Genomic DNA, 23668 nt, shown 5'->3' with positions numbered 1-23668 from the left:
CAGGTTGTAAAAACTGTTTCATAAGACAACACCTTTTGCCTTTTTTAAATAACATCTGCTGTGTCTGTATGTTTGTGTGCACCTGTGGGGTGGAAGCTTTTGTTATGCCCAGGTTTGCCCAAGCCCTGCTCATCACGCCCTTCTTTGGCCCTGCTGCTGCCCAGTGCTCATTGCCACACGTGTCACTGCCAGGAGCCACCCCACGAGGGTGTCCAGGGTGAGAACAGGACATGGTTCATTGCTGCTGCACATCCACATGTTCTGCCACAAAATATGGCTAGAAACTGAACTGCTTTTTACTTTTGTTAAAGCTGCAGCCACTCCTGATATAAAATGGTGTGGTCAAAACATGAGACTCTTCCATGGGTTTCCCTCCCCATCTGTCATGAGCAAGTGTTTATTTGACATCCTGGTTTGGAACAGCTTTGTTCAATACAGACAAAGCAATCTCCCTGTAATTTTCCTCCCTAAAAAATGTGCATTCTCAAAGTTTATCCTGACTGCTTCCATGGTTTTCCCTCCAAAATAATGTGGTGCCACATGCAAGAGAAAAGCTATGAGGGAGTGAAAAGATGGGTAAGAAAGGGCTTCCCATCACACAACCAGCCTTCCTCAAATCCAACAGGCCACCCACTCGTGCCCACACACACCCTGAGAGGACTCTGTCCCCAGATGCCACACGCAGATGGACAGAGTGAACAGAGGCCAGCCAGCTCAGGGCAATGTGCCACTGTGCTGGGGCTCCTGTGTGCTCCTGGTGACAATCGCCAAGGGCACAAGCACAGCTCGTCAGTCACCCTCGGGCCGCCTGGTGGCTCTTTGTGCCTCATGCGTTTGCCCACCCACGGCGCTGTTTCCGCTCACTGCCTTGAGGGTATTTTTCTCTTCCTCTGCCCAGAGAGCTTTGGGGAGCAGTACAGAAGTGGTGGCTCCAGGACAGGTCATCTCCAGGCTCTAGGACTGGGACTCCTCATGCTAGAGCATGCCAGGTACAGAAGATGTGTCCAGCTGGCCAGGAGCAGCCACCAGTCATGTGAGGGGCAGGGCTGGATGTGCCCCACCTGCTGTGAGGGAGCATCCCTGGGTGAGGGCACCAGTGCTGGGCAGGGCTGGATCACACGTGGCTGCTTACACATCACACTTCTAGGAAAAATACCCAGGGTGTCCGCGTGTCCCTGGGACCGTGGGGTGAAGGGAAGCTTTGACAGAAGCCTGTGTGAAAGGTCACTCGGAGCCCCTGCGGGGGGTTGCCGAGCTGTAGCGGGGTTTGAAAGGCCGCAGAAATCTCCAGCGGTCCCCGCACCGCAGCCCCTCTGCCCTGGCCCTTGCCCTGCACGCCCTGGGGGTTCCGGGGCCCAAGGATCCTCCCGTGGGTGCCGAGTCCCTCCTGAAGTGCCGGTGCCTCCGGGGCAGCGGGCACCCCTCACGGAGCCTCGGGGCGGGCACTGCGGGGCTCCTTTCCTCATCCCCGCGGGGCAGCGGCCCCGTGGCACGCCTGTCACCGCCGCCTCCTCCCCGTTATTTACATCCGTCTTTAGCAGTCTAATTACCCGCTTTATTGCTTTCGCCCGGGGGAAGCCCGGGGACGGCGGCGCAGGGGAGGACCGGGGGAGGGGGGGACACAGAGCTCAGCCGGGGCTGCCCCCACACCCCCACAGGCAGCTGGTTTGGCAGGATTCGGGGCGGGAGGGGCCGAGCCGGGCCCCGGAACCCCCGGGGGGGGCCGCAGGGCGCTGCCCCACAGCCCGCCCTCAGGGGCGCGTTGCACAAACGCGAGCTCCTCCAGGAGAGAGGGAAAAAAAAAAAAAGAAGAAAAAAAGCGACAGGATAGATGGATTTTCAGATAAGCAGCGGAGGTAATTTATTGGCCTTTATGCTCTTCCGATGGAGTGGGGGGGAGGCGGCGGAGTCACGTCTGCACACCATTAACCGGGTTCGCTCCGCCTCGGCCAGAGCGGCTCCCCGGGAGCGAGCCCGGGCCGGGCCCGGCGCCGCCTGAGGGGCCACCGTGCCCGGGGGGCTGCGAGCCCGGCCCGGGGGCAGCCCCAGCCTCTCCCCGCTCATCCAGGTTGTCCGCGGCGCGCTCCCTCCTCCAAACTCATCTAAATTACATCAATAACAGAGCGCACTCTTTAATGAGCTCTCAACTTTAAAGACTTGAAGGATATTAACAAGCCGCTTGACAAATGGTGCTTAGAAGCACATTAAAGACGCTGCTAATGGAGCGCATAATGACGGCTAATTTTCGATCAGATATAAATTAGAGCCCCAACAGTTATTTGCCTTAAGGACTTATGTAAATGATCCTGTTCTGTATAAACGGAGGCGAGCCCAGTCCAGCCCCGCCGCGCCGCCCGAGCGATGCCGCGGCCCCGACGGGGAGCGCAGCCCCGGCCCAGCGCCATCCGCACAAACCGCGCCAGGCCGCGCACAAGCGGCCCCGGCTTTCCCGGCGGGGGGAGGAGGAGGAGGGGGCCGAAGGCTCCTTTCCCAGGGCTGGGGGCGGCTGTGCCGCTGCGGGGGCAGAGCCCAGAGCAGCCCGGCCGGGCAGGGGCAGGAGCCGGACGCATCTGCGGAGCCGCTCCCGCACCACACGCCGCTCCCGGGTGTCCCAGCTGCCGCCGGCGCGCTGCGAGCGCACTCTTTTTTTTCCCTCCGCTGTTTTCGTTCGGGGGTAGTGGCCGGTTTTGGGGGCAGGGTTTGGTTGGTCTCTTCGTTAGGTTGGGTTCTTTCTATTTCTTACTTTTAATTTTTTTTTTTTTTTTTTTTTCAACAAGTGCCAGCTGAGGGCCCGGCCCCGGCCAGGGAAGGCGTGACCTGCCCCGCGCAGCGGCCGCGGCTCCTGCCCGCCACCCCCGGCCCCTGCCCGGCCTCCGGGATGCTCCCGCACGGAGGAGCCGTGTCAGCAGGTCAGCACTCCCTGCCCTGGGAAGGGGATCCACGGCTCTTGGGGGAACACGCGGATTTTCCTGGGGGATGTTTTTGGCTGGTGGGCTGTGATTCTTTTCTATCCCACCACCCTCGCCCCGCTGACTCGCGGGGTGTCCTCTGTTCCCTCCAAAGCCCCTCCTTTACCTTTGCGGGACGCGCCGAGCCGCAGCCGCGGGGCGGGTTCCCCTCCTGCGCGCCGGGCTCCCTCCTCCGGGAGGGCTCGGGGGTCTCACCTGCCAAAATCAACAACAACCATAAAAGAGGGAGGGGAACGCTGTCCCCTCATCCCGGTCACCCGCGCGGGATCACAAACCAGCCGGGCTGTCCCGGGATGTGGGCACTGCTGGGGTTTCCCCGAGAGAGGTTTGGGGAGGGAAACGACGAGCCGCCCCGCTGGAGGCCGTACTCACCCGGGCGGCCCCGGGGCTGCGCTTCCTGCTCCGCGCTCGCCGCCCCGATCCATCGATTTGTTCCTGGAAAAACGCGGCGGCATTCTTATAGCAGCTACGAGTAATTAATATTGCATTAACCCATTAAAAAAAAAAAAAATAGAGAGAGAAAAGAAGGGGAAAACCCGCACCCCGGCAAAGCCATTTATTATTAACGCGAGGGTAATTGGAGACCCGAGACGCGGATGTGTGCGTGTCGTGGGGCAAGGCAGGCAAACACAAGCGTGACAGTGTGGCGGGAAGGAAGGGAGCCGAGGGTGGCTAATATTTAATTTCAGGTCTGTGGTTTTCTAATTCGAGATTAAAAAGCAGTCACGTCTTTGAAAGCCAGACACTTGGTGTAAATGTACAGTTAAAATATTCTATTCCACAGTCCCAGACAGAGCTCTGCTACTCCCAGGCTTCAATTAAATTTTAATTATCATCCCAGACTGGAGCAAGGAAAGAGGGGGAAGACTGTCCACCTAATTGGCAATTGATAAGGCAAAGAAGCCGAGATATTTTTCCCTCGCCGTGCACGCACAGCAGTTATTTTGTTGTTGTTGTTGTTTTTATGCGGGCAAAGCCCGGCGAGAGCAGCGTGAGCATCTCCGCCTATAGATCTGCTGGTTTACAAAAGATGCACGTGAAGGAAAGCCGGGAAGTGATGCTGTAAATGGGTATGGGGAGAGGGGGGGCTCCTGGAGGATCTGGCGAAAGGATCAACGGAAGAGACGAGAACCCTCATTAGAGCTCGTCAGCTTATTGTCTCCCAAAACAAAGCACGCTGGTGCCTCAGTCCTGCTCGGCCCGGGCAGGGGAAGGGCTGCCCTGGCGCCCGGCCCGGTTCTCCCGGATCCCGGGCACCTCTGCACCCCCGCACACCCCTCAGGCCCCCCGGCTCTTCCTTGCCTTTCGTTATGTTAATCATCTGCAAGCGTGGGACCGGCAGGTACTGGGAGAAGTCGCTAATTGCCCCAGGTTTTTAATTTGGCAAACTAGAGAGCGATCTATCTCCGGGCAGTAAAAGGTAAAAAATAAAACCCACCGCGTTTGCTTTCTAAGCAGCTTCCTATTATCACATCGCCACTTAATTTTATTTCCATTCTCTCCAAGTTAAATAGAAAGCCCAGCTCACAGGGGAGCTGCCATGTGCCTACAGACTGGGGATGTCAAGCAGAGAGACTCACAGTGCAAAGTTAATTTCAATTCCCGAGGAGGATTTCACATTCTCGCTCGCTCTGACCCACAGTAATTAGCTGAGATAACTAATGATTACTTCACTTATTTCCTTGTAATTATTGGATTTAATAATTCGCTGTGTAATTTATTAATTCGCCCGTAATAGCCTTTAAGTGAATGGCTCATTTAAGAGGGCGCAGCGGCGGTTCAGGGGCTGTTCGCCGCTCGCTGCCTTCGCCTGCTCACGGTCGGGGGGGGCTCTGCTGCTTTCGGGGCTCAGCCTGGCCCCGACGGCCGCTGCCCTTTCCCTCCTGCCCTACCTCCCCTCCCAGAACGAGCCCTCGGGGGACGGGGCAGGGAGGCGCTTTCCGCCCTGGGGGTCCCGGCGGGGCAGCGCCACCCCCTCCCAAAGAGCTGCGGATGGAGGAGCGGGCAGCCCGCCCGGGGAGCTGAGCCCTGCGCTGCGGGGACCGCGACAGCGACAAGGGCTGGCGGGCAGGGCAGGGACACCGGCGAGGACACGGCTTCAGTGCCCGCCGGACATGGGGACACCCGGCCCTGCCTCCGCGCCCGCGGAGCCGCCGGCACCCTCGGCGTGCCCGGGCGGCTTTGAAGCTGCAGCTGGAGCTGGTGGCTGGGCGGAAATATGAATATTTAATCGCGGATCGTGTATGATCTCCCTCCCCCGCCTCGCCCGCCGCCGTCGGTTCCCCCCCCCCCCCCGCGCTTTTGTGAGAGCCGCGCGGGGAAATTACTTTTCCCTTTTCAAATGTGGGGGTCGTTTCCTTGCCTCAGCCTGAGGGGCACCCTCGGCCCCCCCTCGCCGGGTGGGACACAGAGCGGGGACGCCCCAGAGCTCCGTGTCCCCGTCCCCGCGCTCAGGCACGGCCCAGCCGGGATCTGTCCCTGGTGCTGCCCCGTCGCTCCCCGGGCCTCGGGCAGAGGCTGGCGGTGGAAAAACAAGAAGCAGCAAACGCGCTTAGCCAAGAAAACGTAAAAATTCCTGTTTTCTTTTTTTTTTAATGAAAGACGATTTAACAACATTTAAAAATAACTTGGTACATTACTAGAATAAATAAACCTCCTATTAACAAAACAAAAACAACAAAATAAATTTAAAAAATAAAACCAAACAAAAACCAACGAAATCGGGTCATGTACAGAACTTAAGACTTCAAACAGTCTCGGATAGAACAGCGATACAGCGAAATCTGTAAGAATATATCTATATGTGCGTCAACGCCAATGAAATATTTACAATACATACAGGTACCCAACCGAGTACCCTCAGTTTATTGTTGTTGTTCCAAATGTACCAAACCGGTTGTGAATTTACAAGCAGTGCAGCCTCGCTCGCTCCCCTTCCCTACAAATTTTAATTTGGCTTTTCTACAAACAGACTTCCAAAAAGGGACTTTCCTCCGTGAAAAGGTATTGCAATTAAAGGTAATAAATAACCGACCACATAAATAAATAAATAAATAAATAACCAATCTGATAGATAGATAAATAAATAACCAAGCCGGTCTGAATACCGTCGCGATACATCTTTGAAATCGAGAAAGACGGATATTGTGCTGGCAAGAAACCCGAAGCGACAATCCCACCCCACCCCCCCAGCGCTGTCACCTACGCGGCCACGTCCTTTCTCACTTCGGGAGCAGCGTGTGGTGGGGACATTATGGGAATCCCCATTAAATATGTAACGCCGTAAACAAATACCTCGGACAGTGAATCAGGCTACACAAATAATGTAGGACATCTACTATAGGGTGCCGACGCCGTACGAATAAGAATACTCGCCAGAGAAATACCTTAGGTTCCGGTGACAATTTACAAATGGCCAAAAGGGACATTCAGAAGAAGAAAAGCTCACGTTCATAAATCCTACCAACACAAAATATTTGATTCTCACTAACATTTTTTTTTTTTACTTTTATCAAGACTTAGATTAAGGAGGTGTAATTAATTAGAATGAGCACAAAATGAAGTTGCTAGAGAGATAAATTAATAATTTACAAGGGGTTGTTTGGCAGTAATCTAATAATAGCTTTTGAAGACCAGTGAACACAGCAGGATCAGCTCTTTCCCTAAGCGTTATAACTTCAGAGAAAGAAAAGGATAATAACCACAGTAAAAATATATATATATTTATATATTTATAATACGCAGTGTAAATGCAGAAAAACCTGCCATCTGTTTCTTTTTAATCATTATTATTATTATTATTTAAATCAAAATACTTTTGAGATGTCTCTCGCGGTGCGAAGCCTCAACTCTAGATTCAAGTTTGGGTCCCGAGAAAGCCATGACATCGTGTCCACCCCGCTGCCACCCGGGCGAGGTCTGTTAGCAATAAAAACCAGCGGTACTTGCCGGGGCGGGTCCGGGCGCGGCTCCGCGGGGAAGTTCCCCCCGAAAGTTGGGCGCGGGGCGGGCGGCGGGGTGGGCTGGGGTTGTTTGGGGTTGTTTTCCTCCTTTCCTTGTTGTTGCTCTCGTTGTTCATCGAATTCTCTGTCGGTGACGGTGACGCTGGTGCTGTCGGTGCTGCTCCGCGGGCTCAGATGCCCGCCGAGTACTTCATGCGCTTCTGCTTCTGGCGCTGGTTGCAGAACCAGACGCGGACCACGTTCTTCTTGAGGTCCAGCTTCTCGGCGATGGCGGCGATCTTCTCGGAGGAGGGCCGGGGCTGCAGGGCGAAATAGGCCTCCAGCGAGCGCTTCTCGGGGGCGGCGATGGAGGTCCGCTTGCGCTTCTTCTCCGCGCCGCTGAAGAGCTCGGGCTTGGCCAGCTTCTCGCGGTGCGACTTCTCGGCCTCCTCCAGCCACGCCTGCAGGATGGGTTTGAGGGCGATCATGTTGTTGTGGGAGAGGGTGAGGGACTCGAAGCGGCAGATGGTGCTCTGGCTGAGGGAGCCCACCCCCGGGATCTTCAGGTTGGCCAGCGCCGAGCCCACGTCGGCCTGGGTCACCCCCAGCTTGATGCGGCGCTGCTTGAAGCGCTCGGCGAAGGCCTCCAGGTCGCGGGGGTCGGCGTCCACGTCGCTCATGCAGCCCATGTGGGCCGGCAGCCCGTGGGCGTGGGCCATGCCCAGCGCCGCCGGGTGCATGGGGTTCATGCCGGCCATGTGCGGAGCGTGGCCCGGCGTGGAGACCACGGCGCCGTCGGGGGCCGCCATGGCCCCCAGCGCCAGCCCCGGCGTCAGGTGCTCCAAGAGTTCCCCCTCCAGCGCCTGGTGCGGCTGGTGGTGGTGGTGGTGATGGTGGTGATGGTGGTGGTGGGTGCCCGACAGGGCGGACGGGTGGGAGATGGGTACGGAGGAGGAGGAGGCGGCCGAGGTGCAGGGGATGGTGTTCATGGTGTGGTACGTGGCGTCCGGCTTGAAGGGGCTGTGGTGCGGCGGGTGGTGGTGGTGGCTCTTGCTCGGGGAGACGATGTCCACCGCTGCCAGGGCTTCGGCGCGGGCCAGCAGGCTCTCGTCCAGACCGCCGAATATATTGCTCTGCAATTGCAAATAGAAGGCACACATAACGCTCAGCAGGGAATTCGCCTCCCCGCGCACTCCGCCGTGCCACTAAAACCTTCCCAGCATGTTAAAAGAGAAATCCTGGAGAAGGGAGGGGGGGTGGGGTGGTGGGGGGGAGGAGAGGAGAGGAGAGGAGAAGAGGGAGCGAGCGGGGCGAGGGAGCGGGCGCGGCGCGCAGCCGCTCGCTCAGAGGAGCCGCGGCAGGCGGGCGGACGGACGGACGGACACACGCACCAGCCGCACGCAGCATCCCAGGTCATAAAAATTAATACGAGCGGCAAGAGCCGCCGCATGCATAAGTTGGGCTAGCGCCCGGCGGCGCCGGGTGATTTGCTGCACGGCCATGAAAAAATCATCAGGCGGATCCGGGGGGCCGCCGAGGGGCTCCCCTTAAAGCGGGGCGGCGGGCGGCGGGCACCTACCGGAGGGGCGGGCAGGCAGGCCCGCCGCATCGCCTCCGCGCCGCCGCCGCTGCCGCCGGAGCCCGAGCTGGAGCCGGAGCCGCCGCTGCCGCCGGGGCCGGACCCGGAGCCGGAGCCGCGTCCGGCGGAGCCGCCGGTGCCGGTGCTGCTGGGGGAGCTGGCGGCGGGGGCGGCGGCGCCGGCCGACGGACAGGGCGAGGCGGTGTGCAGGGCCGAGTACTTGGTTTCGTGGAGGCCGCCGCCGCTGCCGCCGCCGTGGGGGAGGCCGAAAGGCTGCTTGCTGCTCAGAGACATCATCATGGTGCTCGCCGCCGCCACGGCCCGACCCGCCGGCAGCCGGCCGCCGGAGGAGGGCAGGGGCGCGGGGCCGGGGGCTCGAACCCCCCGGAAAAGCCACAAGAGCCCCGCGCCCCCACCCCCCGAAAAATTAAAAAAAAAAAAAAAAAATTCCCACTCGCCCCCCAGCCGGCTGCCCGAGCTCCGCCGGGGACGAGAGGGAGAGGCGGCTCCGGCGAGCCGGGGATGCGCGGGATGCTCCCGCCCGCCTGCCCGCCCTGCGCCCGGGCGCTCGCCGCTGTCCGCCTCCGCTCCGGCGCCGGCCCTCGCCTCTCGCGAAGTGCCCTCCCCGCCGCCGCGCCGCTGGGTTTTACTCTCTCCCCTCCCTCCCCTCCCCTCTCGCCTGTCACTACAGCCCAACTCCTCGGGAAGGGCCCTCCGCGCCTGCCTCCTCGGCCCCGGCCCCCTCCTCCGCCGCTCCCTGCCCGCCCCCCGCCGCTCCCACGCCCACGCGTGCTCCCGCACTCACCGCCGCGCCGCGCCCCGTCGCCTCCCGGAAAGGGGAGGGAAAAAGCCAAAAAGGCAGAAAAAAAAAAAAAATCGAAAGGAGGGGGAAGCGACCACCCCACCGCCTCAAATTCACCCTCCATGAAAAGAAAAAAAAATTTTTAAAAAGGGGGGAAAGAAGTCCCGTGCGGGCTCGCCACGCGCCTACAGCCAGAGCGTCCCGCCGCTGCTCTGGCACCGCTCCGGGGGTGGCAGGACCGGGGGAGCGCCGGGCGCTGCGCGGGAACAGCGCGGGGAAAGGCCGGGAGCGGCGGCCCCCCCATCGCGGGGAGACACAGGAATCTCCTGCCAAAGCGCACCGCTATCCCGCCAATTTCCCACGCCTGTCTAGCAGGAAAAGAAGTAAAAAGAAAAAGGGAGGAAAAAAATTAAAAGAGAGAGAAAAGAAATTGGGGAAAATCAGTTTTCCTGGAGGTGGTCGGGTTTATTTCCATGAATTTCACTTTGCAGCAGAAAGGTTAAAATAAGTGCTTAGGTGTTTAATTTCTCACCTAAACAGCAGACTTGGTAATTTTAAGGGAAATAAAAAAAATTACATTGTATCAGCTCTCACTGTCGCCAGCTCGGAGAAATGAAATAAATCAAAGTTAAAAGCTTGAGTATCATTTAATTATGGTGTGAATAGCGCTTGGAAAGAAGTAGAACAACATCTCTAAACAAATTATGGCCGGGCCAGGAAGGAATTATTAGATTGAAATTTCATTTAGGCTCGGGAGACACGGCGCTTCAATATGTAATCTGTTATGCCTCATCTGATTTGTATGCTTAATTCAGCTTGACGAATTTATTAGTTTTCATAATAGTAAAAAAATTGAGCAGCACTATGGGCTAATGCATTGTGTGTACTATAAATTGTATGTCACCGTTGAAAGGCTGAAGTCTATAGAAATCTTTTATTAATGACAACATAGGAAAGAGGATTTTCTTGCAAGCCTTTAAGGAGTTCATGCCAAACCTCCGCGCTTCGTGTCTCGGTAGGCTATTAACATATCGTCATACTAATTAGGCTACTTCATGAGTGATATAATTTCAAACTTTAAATTATGTTCTAATTAACAAGGGTTGTCCAATTTGCTTAATCTTCAAAAGGCTTTTGGCTTGTCTAATTAGTCTAAAGCATCGAGCATCTCCAACGCCCAAGAAAGAGCCATCAATAATATTTTGCGCGTTTCGAGGCGGTCGCGGGCCGAACCCGGGCAGGGCTGGCAGGGAGGCCGCTGTCCCCCGCCTCCCTCCGCGGGGTCCCCGCAGCGCTCCCGGCCGCTCCTGCGCCCCCGCCTCCGCCTCCCCGGCAGCGGCCGCAGCGCTGCGCGCCTCGGCGCGGGCGGGAGAACCAGGGACAGCTCCCGCTTCCCGGGGAAGGGAAAAAAAAAAAAGGAAAAAAAAAAAAAAAAAGGAGGGAGGGGGAAAGAAGAAGGAGAGAATACCTCGTTGGCACGGGGAGGTCCGAGGGCAGCCAGCCTGTCGGGTGCGCGGAGCTCTGCCCGCCCGGCTCTCCGGCTCAACTTTGGCGGAGAGAAATGCGAGGAGGAAACCCCCCCCCTCCGCTATACATTTAACCCCTCCCGCACTGAGTTTAATTACTCGCAATAGTTGTTCTAATGTATGCTGTCACACGGGAGAATTGAGAACGCATATCGTTAATATGAATTAATCTTGATTTTAATAGCAACTGACAACCGATCTCCAAAACGCTGAGCGCTCATGGCCGCTCCGAACGGCCGCCGCCGGGACGCGGAGCGGCCGCTGAGCTGGGCCAACTTTGCTCGGTGCCGGGCCCGGGGGTGACCCGGGGGTCCCCGCGGTGCCTCTCGGCGCTGCAGGGACTCGCCGCGCTGCCGCTGTGCCCGCTGCCGGCAGCGCCTTGCCCGTGGCTCCACCGCCCAGCGCTTTCCCATTTTCCCCATTCTCTTGGTGATTTTTTTTTGTTTATTTGTTTGGGTGTTGGTTTTTTTTTTTTTTTTTTTCCTGGAGCCCCGCGCTGCCCATCCGCACCCCCCGCCCGGAGGCGGGACGGGCACCGGGGGAGCCGCAGCAGCCGCGGAGGCTCCGCCGCCCCCCGGCACCTCGGCGGCCCGGCAGCCGCTCTGCTCACTGCTGGGCTGCCGAAATAAAAGGAGAGCCCCCCCTCCGACTTACCCACGCCCACACCCTGACCCACGCAGACATCTGGGGAGAAATCACTGTCGCCTCTCATGTATCCATGTTCTGATTTACGATTAAAATTTAAAGACGCGCATTCATATTTTACCGAACCTAATGCGCCCTATGAATTTTTAATCCATTAAGATGCGGGCTACACTTTGAGCAAACTCTACCTTTGTTTTGAGGGCAGAGCAGCGCTCTGCCACCCTGTGTCCCGCACCGCTTCTGGTCCCCGCCGCCTCCGGGATGCTCCCGGGGCTCCGGGCACCGGGAGCCACCCGGCCCCGCCGCCGCGGGGGCTCCGCGAGTGCGGACAGATGCACCGGCCCGGGATGTCCCACTGGGGCATCCCCGCACGCCGGAGATGCCTCGGAATCCCCGGGCCCCTCGGTGCCTCCAGTTCGGTACCGCCGCCCCCTGCTCCCCCTCTCCCAAATCTCCTCCCCCGCTCCAAATCTGTGGCCGCGCCGCCGCCGCGGGTCAAGTCACGAAGTCAAACTTCGAGCCCGGAACGATCAATGAAGAGTTTTGCCGTCCGTGGCGCCTCGTGCTTCCTGGCACTAAAATAAATGCAAGAAATCGAAACTTAATTACTTGAAAGAAATCCAGAAATCCCTCTGCATAATTTATCCAGGCATTTTTTTCGTGGCGTTTGTGTTGAATGCACGCGTTTGACTCCGCACCTTTCTCTTCCCAGCGCCGCCCCCTCGGCAGGAGCGGGGCCGGGAGAGGGGTGCGGGACCCGACCCCGGACCCCACCTGGGGGGCGAGGAGGGAAGAGAAACCCGCATTTGTGCCCCTCTCTGCCCCCGTCCGAGAGCCTCTCCTGGGGCAGGGTGGCAAGCGGGAGCCTCTCCTCCCTGCCCGCAGGGTCTGAGCCCCGAGCCAGGCACTCCGCGGGTATTTTCTGATCAGGAGCGCCTGGCGGAACAAGCTGAGTCTTCTAAGCGAGGTGGAACGTGCCAATAAAGTAACTCGGTTATTCTCATCAATTTCCCCTCGTCTTTGGTGATCCCCCCGTGGGATCCATACTCCTCATGGATGGAGTACTACACCTGGAAGCTGGGGGTGGGACTCTGACTGGCAGTGCAGCCACGGTCTCCCTGTTTGCCATCCAGCCCTGCCTGGTGAGCCTTTCGCTGAATTCATTAGGACTGGAAGTCTGCCGGCTCGGGAGCAAACTTTATCATAGACACCTCATCGAGAACTTGAAGTAATGTTATGAAAGAATGAAAAATACATTTGGGAGCTGCCTGGAAACTGAAGTACATTTTGATTTAACTTACATTAACAGAAACCTAATGTAGAAGTGAAGGGATCTAACAAAACCATTAATAATTTAAAAATAATTACAGATAGTCTATCCTTACTATTCATAACCACTCAACATTTTAGACAAAGAAAGCTGAATATTCTTCGTGGGAGAACGATGTGAGCAGACTGCTAAGCAGGAGCTGTCCAGCTCTCACTGCCTCTCCTCTGCTCACACACCCTGCACGTTCCCCACAGCACCCAGGACACCATTCCAAAACTGCTTTTCCAAGAGGCAGGGTGGGTGTGGAGGCAGGGCCTGTCTTTCTACAGGGTTGTTGGGCGTTCATTTTGGCACCATCTTCTTGGTTGGAGCTGCTATTTGGGATGGGCCCAGAGTGGCAGGGGAGACCAAGAACACTCCCACATTTCCTCAGGCTCTTCCAAGGCTCTGCCAGCCCTGGAGACATCAGGAAAAGCCTTTTTTGCCCATGGTCTTGGCTAACACCAGTGGCAATGGTTGCCTCCTGTTCTGTATCATCAAGCTGGTAGCAGCACAGCAATCACCTGCTTGGCTTGGGGCTGTGCAAAAGTTATTTTTAATACATTCATTTTAATTCAGGTTTCCACTGTATGCTTTATAACTCAAGGGTCGTGAGTGTGCTGCAAGGCTGTGATTTTGCCTGTGTTTCAGGTTGAATTTGGATTTGGGGTTGTTTTGGTTTTTTTTTTTTTTTTTTTTTTTTTGAGATATACCAGCGGTCCAAACACTGTAAAATCAGAGCAGCTGGATTTGCAGTGAACTTCACTGCTCTTCCTTACAGATCAAGATAAAATTGTAAAGAGGGAAATTCAGACATAAAGTGGCTTCTAAAGGATGAGAAATACTGGATAATACAAAGCAGATGAATTCAGATCTGACTCTCACAGGAATGCAGGAACCCACCTTACAAACAGACTCACAGGTGGAAGCCCTCCCTAACCACATCCCCAGCTCCTACTTGTATTGAAAACATTAAGACCTCATGGATCATTTAAAAAAAAAATTCTATAAATCACACTGTGAATGTCCTTGGGACTCTACTCTTGCTGATTTAGACAAAAACCCTGATATCTTAGATTAGCCTTCATTAATTATTTTCATTAATTCCCCTTGTTATAGATGTATTATCACAAATCATATTCCAAACACATTCCCTAATTAAGCATGAAATTCCTCTCTCCCTCCCTCCCTCCATATGCCATTTAACTGGAGCAATGAGGACACGTGTGTTCAGCCTGGTGCCTGGAGGCTGGTGCCAGGCACTCTGTGCAACAAAAGATGGTGCTTGCATTTCAGACATCTTTCAGGGATTGCTCTAACTTAGGGAAAATGTTGTGGTTTTCAGTTTGATCACCAGCATGGGCACGCCCCCAGCTCAGACCTCTTAGCTCTCATAAATTTTCAGTGTCTTCCATCTACTTCTTCAGTGTTTTCAAGAAAATATGGTGTGCTTTTCTTTCCCTTCTGCCATGCAGGGTGTTAGCTGATCTCTTTGCATGTCCCCAGGATTCACCAGGCAACCTTCTCCTCCCAGCCAGGAAGAAAAAAATGTGACAGTTGATGTGCATTGGAAAAGGGGATGAAAACCTTGTGTTTTCAGGCACACTTGTGTCACTGGATCAGTATTGTACCTCTGAGCCATTAAATAGTGTGTTAAAATACTTATTTAGGGAGGCAGGGTCATGTGGCCTGTGGTATTTGGTGTGTGCCACGCCACAGACTGTGCTTTCACAGTCTCCATAGCTTTGGTGAGATCTGGCATGGACTCATCCTCTACCATGAATGGGTGGAAAATGTCTGGGAATTATTCTGTTTTCTCCCTTTTATTCAATATTCAGACAATCAGAGCATGATGGGACTGGAACCTGACTGGTGGGGAAGGCCCATTAGGACCAGCATCTCCCAGGAATATCAGATGTGTGCTGGAGCATCCATCCCTGCAAGGCCAGGCACACTGAGCTCAGACCTAGTCCTTGAAAACCAGGTTTTAACTACCAGTAGATAAATCTGTGCATAACAGTGATGATAATGTTGGGGGTGTTCACCTTACATGTGGGCACAGGCACTTGGCTAAGCTTTATTCAAAGCTAATCACAAATCCTCTTCATTTTATATTGGTTAAAATTCAGCAGAAATGTTTTCCATCTTTTGTACAACCTCCTGCACACATCAAAGCCCTTCCTTTCCCACACAGAGCATGGGCAGGCATCCACCTGTGCTCCCTCTCCCTTTTTATAAATGAAGCATTGTACATTTTGAAGACTGTTAATGTAATGAAATCAAGTTGTGAAACACATCTGCAGCTGGCATCAACATTTCCTGTTGGGAGCAGCGGGTTAGGACTGTGTTATCACGTGTCTTCCCCAGTCCTGAGACAGCCATCGAATTCCAGTGAAATCTCTTACAAAAGCAATCAAGACGATCAATGGGAGTTTTGCCAGGAACATCAAAGCTTATTAAATGGTTCTGTGTTAAGAACTGCAAACACACAGGCATGCAGGAAAGAAGACAGCTCAGAAAATGGGACTGTGAAGGTAAAGAAAAATTGAAGAAAGAAAAAAAATGATGCCCAGACAAAAATGCAGAAGATTAATAATTGACAGATGCATGTACAGACAATCCAAAGCAGAGTTTAAAATGCAAACAGCTCAGACCATAGCATGTAACACAAACTTCTGTAGAGGCATTTACTCACTACAGCTTCTATCCACACATCCTACTTTAAATATTTTGTTGAATTGGAGTGAACTAAATTCGTGTTTAACTGCTTAACTGTTTGTTTTGATGGGGGAGACCTGGGACATTCCAAAGATGCTGTCATTTGAAACCTTTCAAATCATCAAGCTGCATGTGTGTGACTCTGTGTCTATTGCTGTGTATATATAGAAAATTTAGAATCAAACAATATTTTTACTTGTCAATCCCTTAGCAGTTCTGTTGCCTGGTAGGTGGCCTGACATGGTGAACTTACTTGAACAAAATGCATTTTGCTTTCCTTGTTTAGGCCAGCATGTGTGCTTGGGTAAGTGGATTTGTTGCTGCACACCCATGAGATGAGGAAACACCTCCTAACAGGTCCCAGCATCCCTGTCTTTCCCAGTGACCTGGGCTCCCAGTGTGCTCGCCTGCCTCTGGAAATGTTCCTGCTGGCTCCAGACATCTAGCCCAAAGGAGGGCAAAATGCTGGGGAGGCTTTTTGGCCTTTTATGGTGTGGGGGGTTTTTTTGTTTGTTTGGTTGATTTTTGTTAGTTTTGTGTGGATAATTAGGTTTTATATTAATGGTAAAGTTTCCGGCTTTTTTTGCTTGATATAATTTTTAATCATGTTCGTGTGTATTTCCGAATGAGGAGGCTGGATCTGAAGAAGCTTTTACAATCATTTGAGGTTGTCTGCTGTGAGTGCTGACAGCTGTGCCGTGGCTTTTAGTGAGGGGGGATGCGCTCGGGAGTGCCCTGCTTGGAGTCGGGCAGGGTCCCGCGGGGGTTTCCGAGGGAAGAGAGGGGAGGGGAGGAGAGAGGAGGATAGGATAGGATAGGATAGGATAGGATAGGATAGGATGGGATGGGATGGGATGGGATGGGATGGGATGGGATGGGATGGGATGGGATGGGATGGGATGGGATGGGATGGGATGGGATGGGATGGGATGGGATGGGATGGGATGGGATGGGATGGGATGGGATGGGCACTTCCCTTCCCCCTCCCAGCCCCCCCCCCCCCCCCATCCTAATAAACACAGCTGGGGCAATCAGGAAATTAAATGCAGTTTGTGGTAGTGAGTGGTGGGGCTTTTGGAGAGATTTGTTTTGCTTTCCTTTGTTGTTGTTGGTCGGTTTTTTTTTTCCCTGGGAGGTGGAGGCAGCACTGGAGAGGTGAGCTCAGGACCAGGATTCCCCCCAGTCCTTCTCTTTCTCCCTCCATGGTTCTGGTGATACTTTAGGCTATGGGGACCAGCAACAGCCAGAGTTCATCTGTGTTCCCATGACCCTGGAGAGCCCTGAAAGTTTGCTCTGGGAAGGGTGACTTCTGGAAGTGCTTCCAGAGGGTTGGGCTGGTGTTGGCATCTTCTTGCTGCCTGGCCCTATTCCTGTTTCTAGGGAATTGAGAAAATTACTCTCCTCAACCAGAGCCAAAAGGAAATCTTCCTTCAGGTGCCCAGCAGAGTGTTGGGACTCACCTCCTACAAGGATCATGCAGAAGGTATATCTTGGAATGAAATGTAGTTGAGTTCTTACTTCATGTCTCTCTAACACCTTTCCATGTCCCCAGAAGGATGTTTTATGGCACGTCACAGTATTTTGCTGGGCTTGTGCCAAGTGTGAAAGAAGGTTTTTGCACAGAATACTTAAAGATGGACCAGAAGACCAGAAAAGTTCAGGAAACTGACAAGGAAGGGTTACATGCCTGGAGGTCAAAGTCACTGAAGGTAATCAATTAGCAAGGCCCAGCTGCTTTAGATACTAAAAGGTGGTTATGAGAAAAATCCAGAACAGGTGGGTAGAAAGAATATCTTCATAGAGGCAAGTGAGGGAAAGGAAATGATGAAAAGAGTTTTGCTGTATTTGATTCACAGTTGTACTCCAGCTGTGGGAGGGAGCCTGGCTTGGGAAGGGAGGCAGGCAGGGATGGTTTGGGAGCTGCTGTAGAGGTCAGAGGACTTGTGTGGGGTTTGATGTTCAATATTCATACAGCTGTGTTTTAGCAGGGTGAGCTCTCTACATATGGCTGTCGTTTTCACAATCTTGTAGATAAGCTGTGTCAGCACAGCTTTTATAAATCCCATTTTTACCAAAGATTTATGATGTAGCTGTAAATGTGTGCTCTGGACTGGTATCTTCTGTAGAGGGTTTTAGTGAGGAATCTTATTTTTACAGGGTTAGTGCATTTATTTTCCATGCCTGAGATACACGATGAAAAATGTAATTTATAATGTGGCATAATAAAAATGGATGATGTTGCAGGGCATAGCAGACTTTCTTCTATACCTGTACAATATATCTTATTGGTAACATTTTGACACTGATTTTACACATGGATTGAGGTGGGGACAGTGGGTCAGGTAACAGAAGGAGCTGCTGTGTCAACCTTCAAGACCACTATCTGTGTATAAAGAAGCCAAGCTGGTTAAAGAGTTAGGGAAGAAACATTCATTCAGCAAAGGTACATGACTAGATTTTGCTTTTATTTATTCCACTTTAAGTCAGAAAAAAAACCAAGTGAATTGGAAGCATCTTTGCTGCATTAATACATGTGTGAGTGCTCCAACCATTTCAGTGTTCTTTAAAAATTCAGCCAGACCTGGGAATAGCTGGGTAGCTTTCTTCTGAGAACTGAGATGTGCTGCTCTTTGACAAGACTATCTGTTTTAAAGAGGCAGCCCAATGTTCCATTTGGATTCAAAACTATTTGAGTTTGTGTGGTGTTGCCTTACCTGTTGTAAGGTAAGATTTCATTGCAATAATAATTTGGGTTTTTTTCATAAATTGAGCTGTTCCATGAAAAATAGTGGAAAACAACAGATCTCTGTATCTGTATGAACAGTTGCTGGTTTTCCTCAAACTCAGGGATTTAAGGTGTCCCTGGCATCTGCAGAGCAAAACCCATGGAAATGAAAGATGAAAGCAGGACTGGTGCATTTTTGGTGGGCAAAGCTCTGCCAAGTCAAAGATCAGCTATCAAATTAGAGTTTGATCTGAACCTAGAGGAGAGACAAGCTGTAGTACAGTACTAAAACTAAGGAACTGCTAAGTGTAATTTTCAGTCATATTTTGGTGAGGAAGTTTACTTGGTTTTTTTTTTGTTTTGTTTATTTTTCCTGTTAAAGAAATTGCTGATGAACCAGAGACTACAAAAACTCGGTTCTCTAGTGTATATACACAGTTACCTCTTGAAATCGTCATCCCTCTGTTATGCAAGCAGGAATTCCTACGTAAATTAGCACTTCCCTAGTTTGTTAATAAGTGTATGTAAGAACTGGACCTTCAATCCTATACTGGCACCCATCAGAATATTAAGATTTCAGGTTATAGCATTGCTCAGGTTAAGGCTGTGATATCTTCTTTTGAAACTTTTCCAACAGTAAAAAAAACCTATCTCAACTACAAGTTAACAAAAAAAGTATTTCAGATTTTTTGATGTCATTTCCAGCTCCTTTCTTCCCCCTCTTTGATAGGTTGTCTAAGTAGGAGCAAGGAAGAGGGAACATCTCCTTTTAGATAAATCACTTTGCACAGTCTGTAAATAAGAAATTTGGCCTTTATCTGAAAGAGAAGCAACTTTGTCTTTATGATAATCTTTTAGATTGCTAAAATTTTGCTGTTCAGAACTTGCTTGAAGTCTACCAATGCTTATGTGCAAATAACTTTTTTTTTCCCAATTTGCTCCTGATTGCTATAATCTGTCATGAAAAGTGAGAACAGCATTTTAAAGCAGGTGGAGTATGGTGGGATCACAGATGATGGCAGTGCAGGATGTGAGCAGGAAGCAGATGCCTTTTGAAGTTAACTTTTCTTGTTTAGAAAGGCCTGTGTTTCATAGGAAAAGCAGCAGAGGAGAGAGAGTACTTGGTGTGGAAGAAAACCACTGCTTCTTCAGGATGAAAGCTTTTTTCCCTCTGGTGTGGTGAAAGTTAGTGCTTCAAGGGGTTGGGTTTTAAAACTTTTTGTGAATCCCTGAGTCTGCAGAAGGAAAATCTTCCTTCAGGACTGGTCCAAGGTGTGGAACAAGCACACCCAAGAACTGGGGACTGATGCTTACTACCTTCTACCTCAGGTCTCAATCTCAAGACTTGCTGATAAAAAAAAATCCCATCCCCATCACCAAAACAAAGTGAAACAGGGGAGGGCTATAGAAACATGAAAATCTAAGAAAGAATTAAAATAAATCCTGATGAGGGTAAGGGAGCAGAGTATCCCCATAACACCTGGATGTTCCAGTTCTGGCATCGACAGCTGGGGAGAAAGGAGAGATCCCAAGGATACAGGCAGGGGTTGGGGGGTGCTTGCTGCTCCTGTGAGCTGCCAGGACCTCGTGAGGAGGGCCAGCAGGAGGATGAGTTTGCTCTGGATTAATGTGGTTCTTTTATCATAAACTCAGCTGGTAGCAAGGGAAGTCTGGGGTTTGTGTAACTGTGAGGGACAGTCCTGAGAGGAGGTGTTGGGGGTCCAGGCTCACCCTGTCACACACCCAGACTGTGGGTGGTTGGAAACTGCAATTCTTAGAAACAATTAACACAAGGAAAAAGCCCCTCTGTCTTAGTGAGGTGAAACAAATATTCATTTCAGTGCTAATTCAAAAGTTTTTTTGTCTTTGCACTTAGTTAATGCAGTTCAGGATTTTTTTGTTTTCTTAATTGGAATTGAATCAAGATTTTTATCCCATTTATTTCAAGATCATGAGATTCTAGAGAATCCTAAACAAAAATGCTGTGGTTAGTGACTGATAAACAATGGGTTCAGCATTTAGAAACCAGCCTCTGATACTTGTTTTCTGTTTGAAGTTTCTTACTGGCTCCAAGTTTTGGAAAGTTCAGACTTCCTAGGCCCAGCTGCCATCCAGCCTGGTAACCACCACAAACTCCTTTTTCCTACTGTTACTCTGTCAGGCTCAGTGAGAGTCTGACTGCAAACAGCTGAAATATCAGATACAAATCCCTTGTGTGTGAGGCATGCTGGAGTCTTGTGTCCTCTTGGTCTTGGAGTGAAGTGAGTGCAGATTTGGCAGTAGGTGGACTTGATAATTTTGATTTTTATAAGAAGCTGACCAACCAATGTCAGTGGAGGACAACTCCTCTTAATTATTTTTAATCACCAAGCAGCTTCAGTCACGAGGGTGACACAAGCATGAGGCTGCCTGCTCTTTTCCATGCAGGAGTGGGTCCTGGCAGAGCCCATCCTTGGCCCCTGGAGCTCAGCTGTGGGATGGTGCTGGGCTGTTGGCTCTTCAGAGTGCCTGCTGTCCTCTGGTGCACATTTATGTGCTGAGAAGCACAAGTGCTGGCTTCTGGCTGGGGTCTTCAGAGGCTGCTATGACACCAATAACCAAAAGTTAATTGCAAATTTATTTCCACATAGCAAAAAGGGAAAATCACTTGGGGCCAGTGTCCTTTAAATAAAAAGGGAGGAAAAGCCTGTTCTACACCCATTTGATTAACCTGTGCTGTTAATCACTGCCAGGTTTATGAACCTCTATTATAAACTTGTTACTCTAAGGGGTTTCAGTTCAGTGATTGAAAAACAGCTTTAGGGCCTGGGTAGGTAAGAGTAGCAAGAAGTACAAGTAGCTGCACTGAGCCTTTGAAGAGGTGTATAAATAATTAGCAACATATTTCATGTGGACTCTTTAGTCAAGATATACTGTCAGACCTGGGATTTTATCAGAACATGACAAAAATGAAGAAAGAGCTCTACACTTATTCCAGCATAACAATGTTGATATCTAAAATAATTTTCTGCATTAGAAGCTATTTTAGGTCACAGGTAACAGCTCTGCACTGCTGAACTGCTCAATCTGCTGAGGCTTCTTCAGAAAGCAGAAGGTTTCTAAAAGGTTCTTTACACTCTCGTGTCTTTTGAATTTTTAGACACTTATTTCATGGTTGCAAAACATACAGCGTAGCTGAAAACCTGAACTGCATCTTAATAAAGCAAAATGATGAATAAATAGTAACCCATGCAACTTCAAGAGGTGGAGGGTAATACAGCAGGTAAAATAGAAAACAAAGGTGGGAACTTCTCAAAACCCTCCAGAGGATGGGAAAGGGGGAGCAGGGTGAAACACACAAACAAAGAACCTCTAAGACACATCCTGCCATACACATCCCTGCCCAAGGCAGGGGGATTGGAACCAGGTGATCTTCAAGGTCCCTTTCCAGCTCAAACCATTCCATGATTCTGTGATACCCATGTATCTCACTCCAAGGTGACAAATCCTTTCTTCTTAGTAATAAACAAAAAAGCACAAAGCCTTATGAAAAATACCTGTCTGGAAGCTGATGGTATTGCAAGTGTCTTACATACCAAGCCCAGCACTGGGTAATCATAGTCTGGTTTAGCATCATTCCAGTTTGTTTAAGTTTGCTGTTTATTGTGTTGTTTTGGTTTTTGGGGGGAGGTTCTCTCTGCTTATGTGGAAAAAAAATGGCTTTTTAGGGCACTTCCTTCTGCTCTCCCATTTTCAAACACTAATCCCAATTTCTGGGGAGCAGTTCCACCTCCTTGTGTATGACTTTGCTCACTCCTACCTGGAGGAGCTTTAGTGTGAATTTTGTCCAAGAAAGAATTATTTTAATTAACTCAACATTACCCAGCATGTGCTGGCTTGTGTGGGACCTCTGTGAGCAATCCCTGCACTCAGATGCAATGGTTATTTCAGCAGAAGTGTGCTGTTCTCTGATCCTTTCAGAAATGCTAATGGGACTTCCACGAAATCAGGACTTTGAATTTGGAAACTAAAGCCAGGATTAGCTCCAGTTGTCTAGAGTACCTTCTCTATTAACCTGAATACAATCAAGATTTCACACTCTGCCTTTTCTACCAAGGCTTTCTTCCAAACTTTGAATTCTGGAAGAATAAATCAAATTTGGAAAGTGAACTTCATTTTTACCTCCAGTTCAAATGTTTGGATTGTGGTGGTAATCTAACTACAACACCACATGTCAGTGAATTTTTAAGTTATGGGTATGATGCATTTTCTGCCCCTTCTACTTGCTTCAGAAATTACACAGACCTGTTTAAATAACAGCTACACTTGGGGTTTTTTAATCACTTCAGTGGTTGTATGCATTTGTATTTTAAGAGACTACAATTTAGGCACCAGGCAAAACACCCAGATAGATACATAGACAGCTTTTCTCCTTAATAAATCTCATCCTTCCCACCCTGCTTTTAACCTGGAAGCTGTAGAAATCCATGGGCATTACCAAGGCAAATTATGCTATGGAAAAAGCAGGTCTGTGTTTTATGGTGCAGCTTCAGTCTTGTCTGCTGGAAGCTGACATTATTAACTTGTGTATTTCATATCCCCCCCATCAGACTGACTTATTTGGTAGCCACCTCTGTGGTGGGTTTGGGTGTTACCTCCACAGCAGCCCACAGGGCAGGTATTACCCTTGACAAGTGAGTGGAAGCAGTGCCACTCAGCCATTACTTTTTAATATGCTAACCAGGGAAATGAGCCTTTTAAGTGCCTGACTTGCAGGAGGTCATCATTAGTCTGTCAAGGTATTCCTTTGCTGCCATCTTCTATAAATGTATTTGATATGGCAACTCCCAGTTATGCTGTTCTGAGCAGACAAGACATACTGTTTATGAAAACAGACTTCTTAAAAGCAAGCTGTGGTGGCGGGTAAAGGAGGAGAGGTTGTTTACAATATTTTAAGCCAAACGGTTCCTTTGGCAGGAGGTTTTCTGTAACAAGTGAGAACAACAAGAATTAGCTCTCTCAGCACTTCAACAAGCAGAGATTTTTGTCTGTAATGAGAAGAATGAGACTTGTTTGACATAAACTACAAAACAACACAGCAAAGATGAAGAAGGAGGGCAGAAATACATTACTGAAGGTGAGAAGAAACAACTTCACTGCTCTACTGTGAATTCAAGATTCTTGCTCATTATAATGTATAATTACAGCTGGCATCATTCCAGAAGAGGGGTTGAAAGAAGGTAGGTCTTACCAACTGTGCTAAATCCTGTTAGGGAACTGACCACAGCAGCATCCCACCTGAGTTTGTGTAATCCAAAAGATTCCTGTTTTATTCTTCTGTACCAGGTCCCTCTTTATGCAGATATGCAAATTCTCTTTGGACTCCTGAGATTTGAAAACTGATTAGAATTTTTATGTTCCTTCGTTAAGAGTAAAAATAGGCTATCCCAAGATAGACAGCCCCCCAAATTATAT

The 23668-nt window shown here is 50.8% G+C and overlaps 1 protein-coding gene and 1 long non-coding RNA gene across 2 annotated transcripts; both read right to left on the bottom strand.

Annotated features, from left to right (window-relative positions):
• Positions 1–1836: 1836 nt before the first annotated feature.
• LOC306802817 lies at positions 1837–3152 on the bottom strand. The gene is made up of 2 exons (XR_013774480.1): positions 3076–3152; positions 1837–2102 (listed from the first exon to the last, which is right to left on the bottom strand). It is a non-coding gene; the product is annotated as an uncharacterized lncRNA (long non-coding RNA).
• Positions 3153–6974: 3822 nt separating this feature from the next.
• POU4F2 (POU class 4 homeobox 2) lies at positions 6975–9372 on the bottom strand. Its single transcript, XM_079307271.1, has 2 exons — positions 8490–9372; positions 6975–8043 (listed from the first exon to the last, which is right to left on the bottom strand). Exons 1-2 carry the CDS (start codon positions 8787–8789, stop codon positions 7102–7104), a joined length of 1242 nt encoding a protein of 413 aa, XP_079163397.1. The 5' UTR covers positions 8790–9372; the 3' UTR covers positions 6975–7101.
• Positions 9373–23668: the final 14296 nt, after the last annotated feature.

Source organism: Erithacus rubecula (genome assembly GCF_903797595.1).
Source record: "Erithacus rubecula genome assembly, chromosome: 5".
Taxonomy (NCBI): domain Eukaryota; kingdom Metazoa; phylum Chordata; class Aves; order Passeriformes; family Muscicapidae; genus Erithacus; species Erithacus rubecula.
The sequence above is the reverse complement of the archived record's forward strand: the minus strand, read 5'-3'. Positions and strand labels throughout refer to the sequence as shown.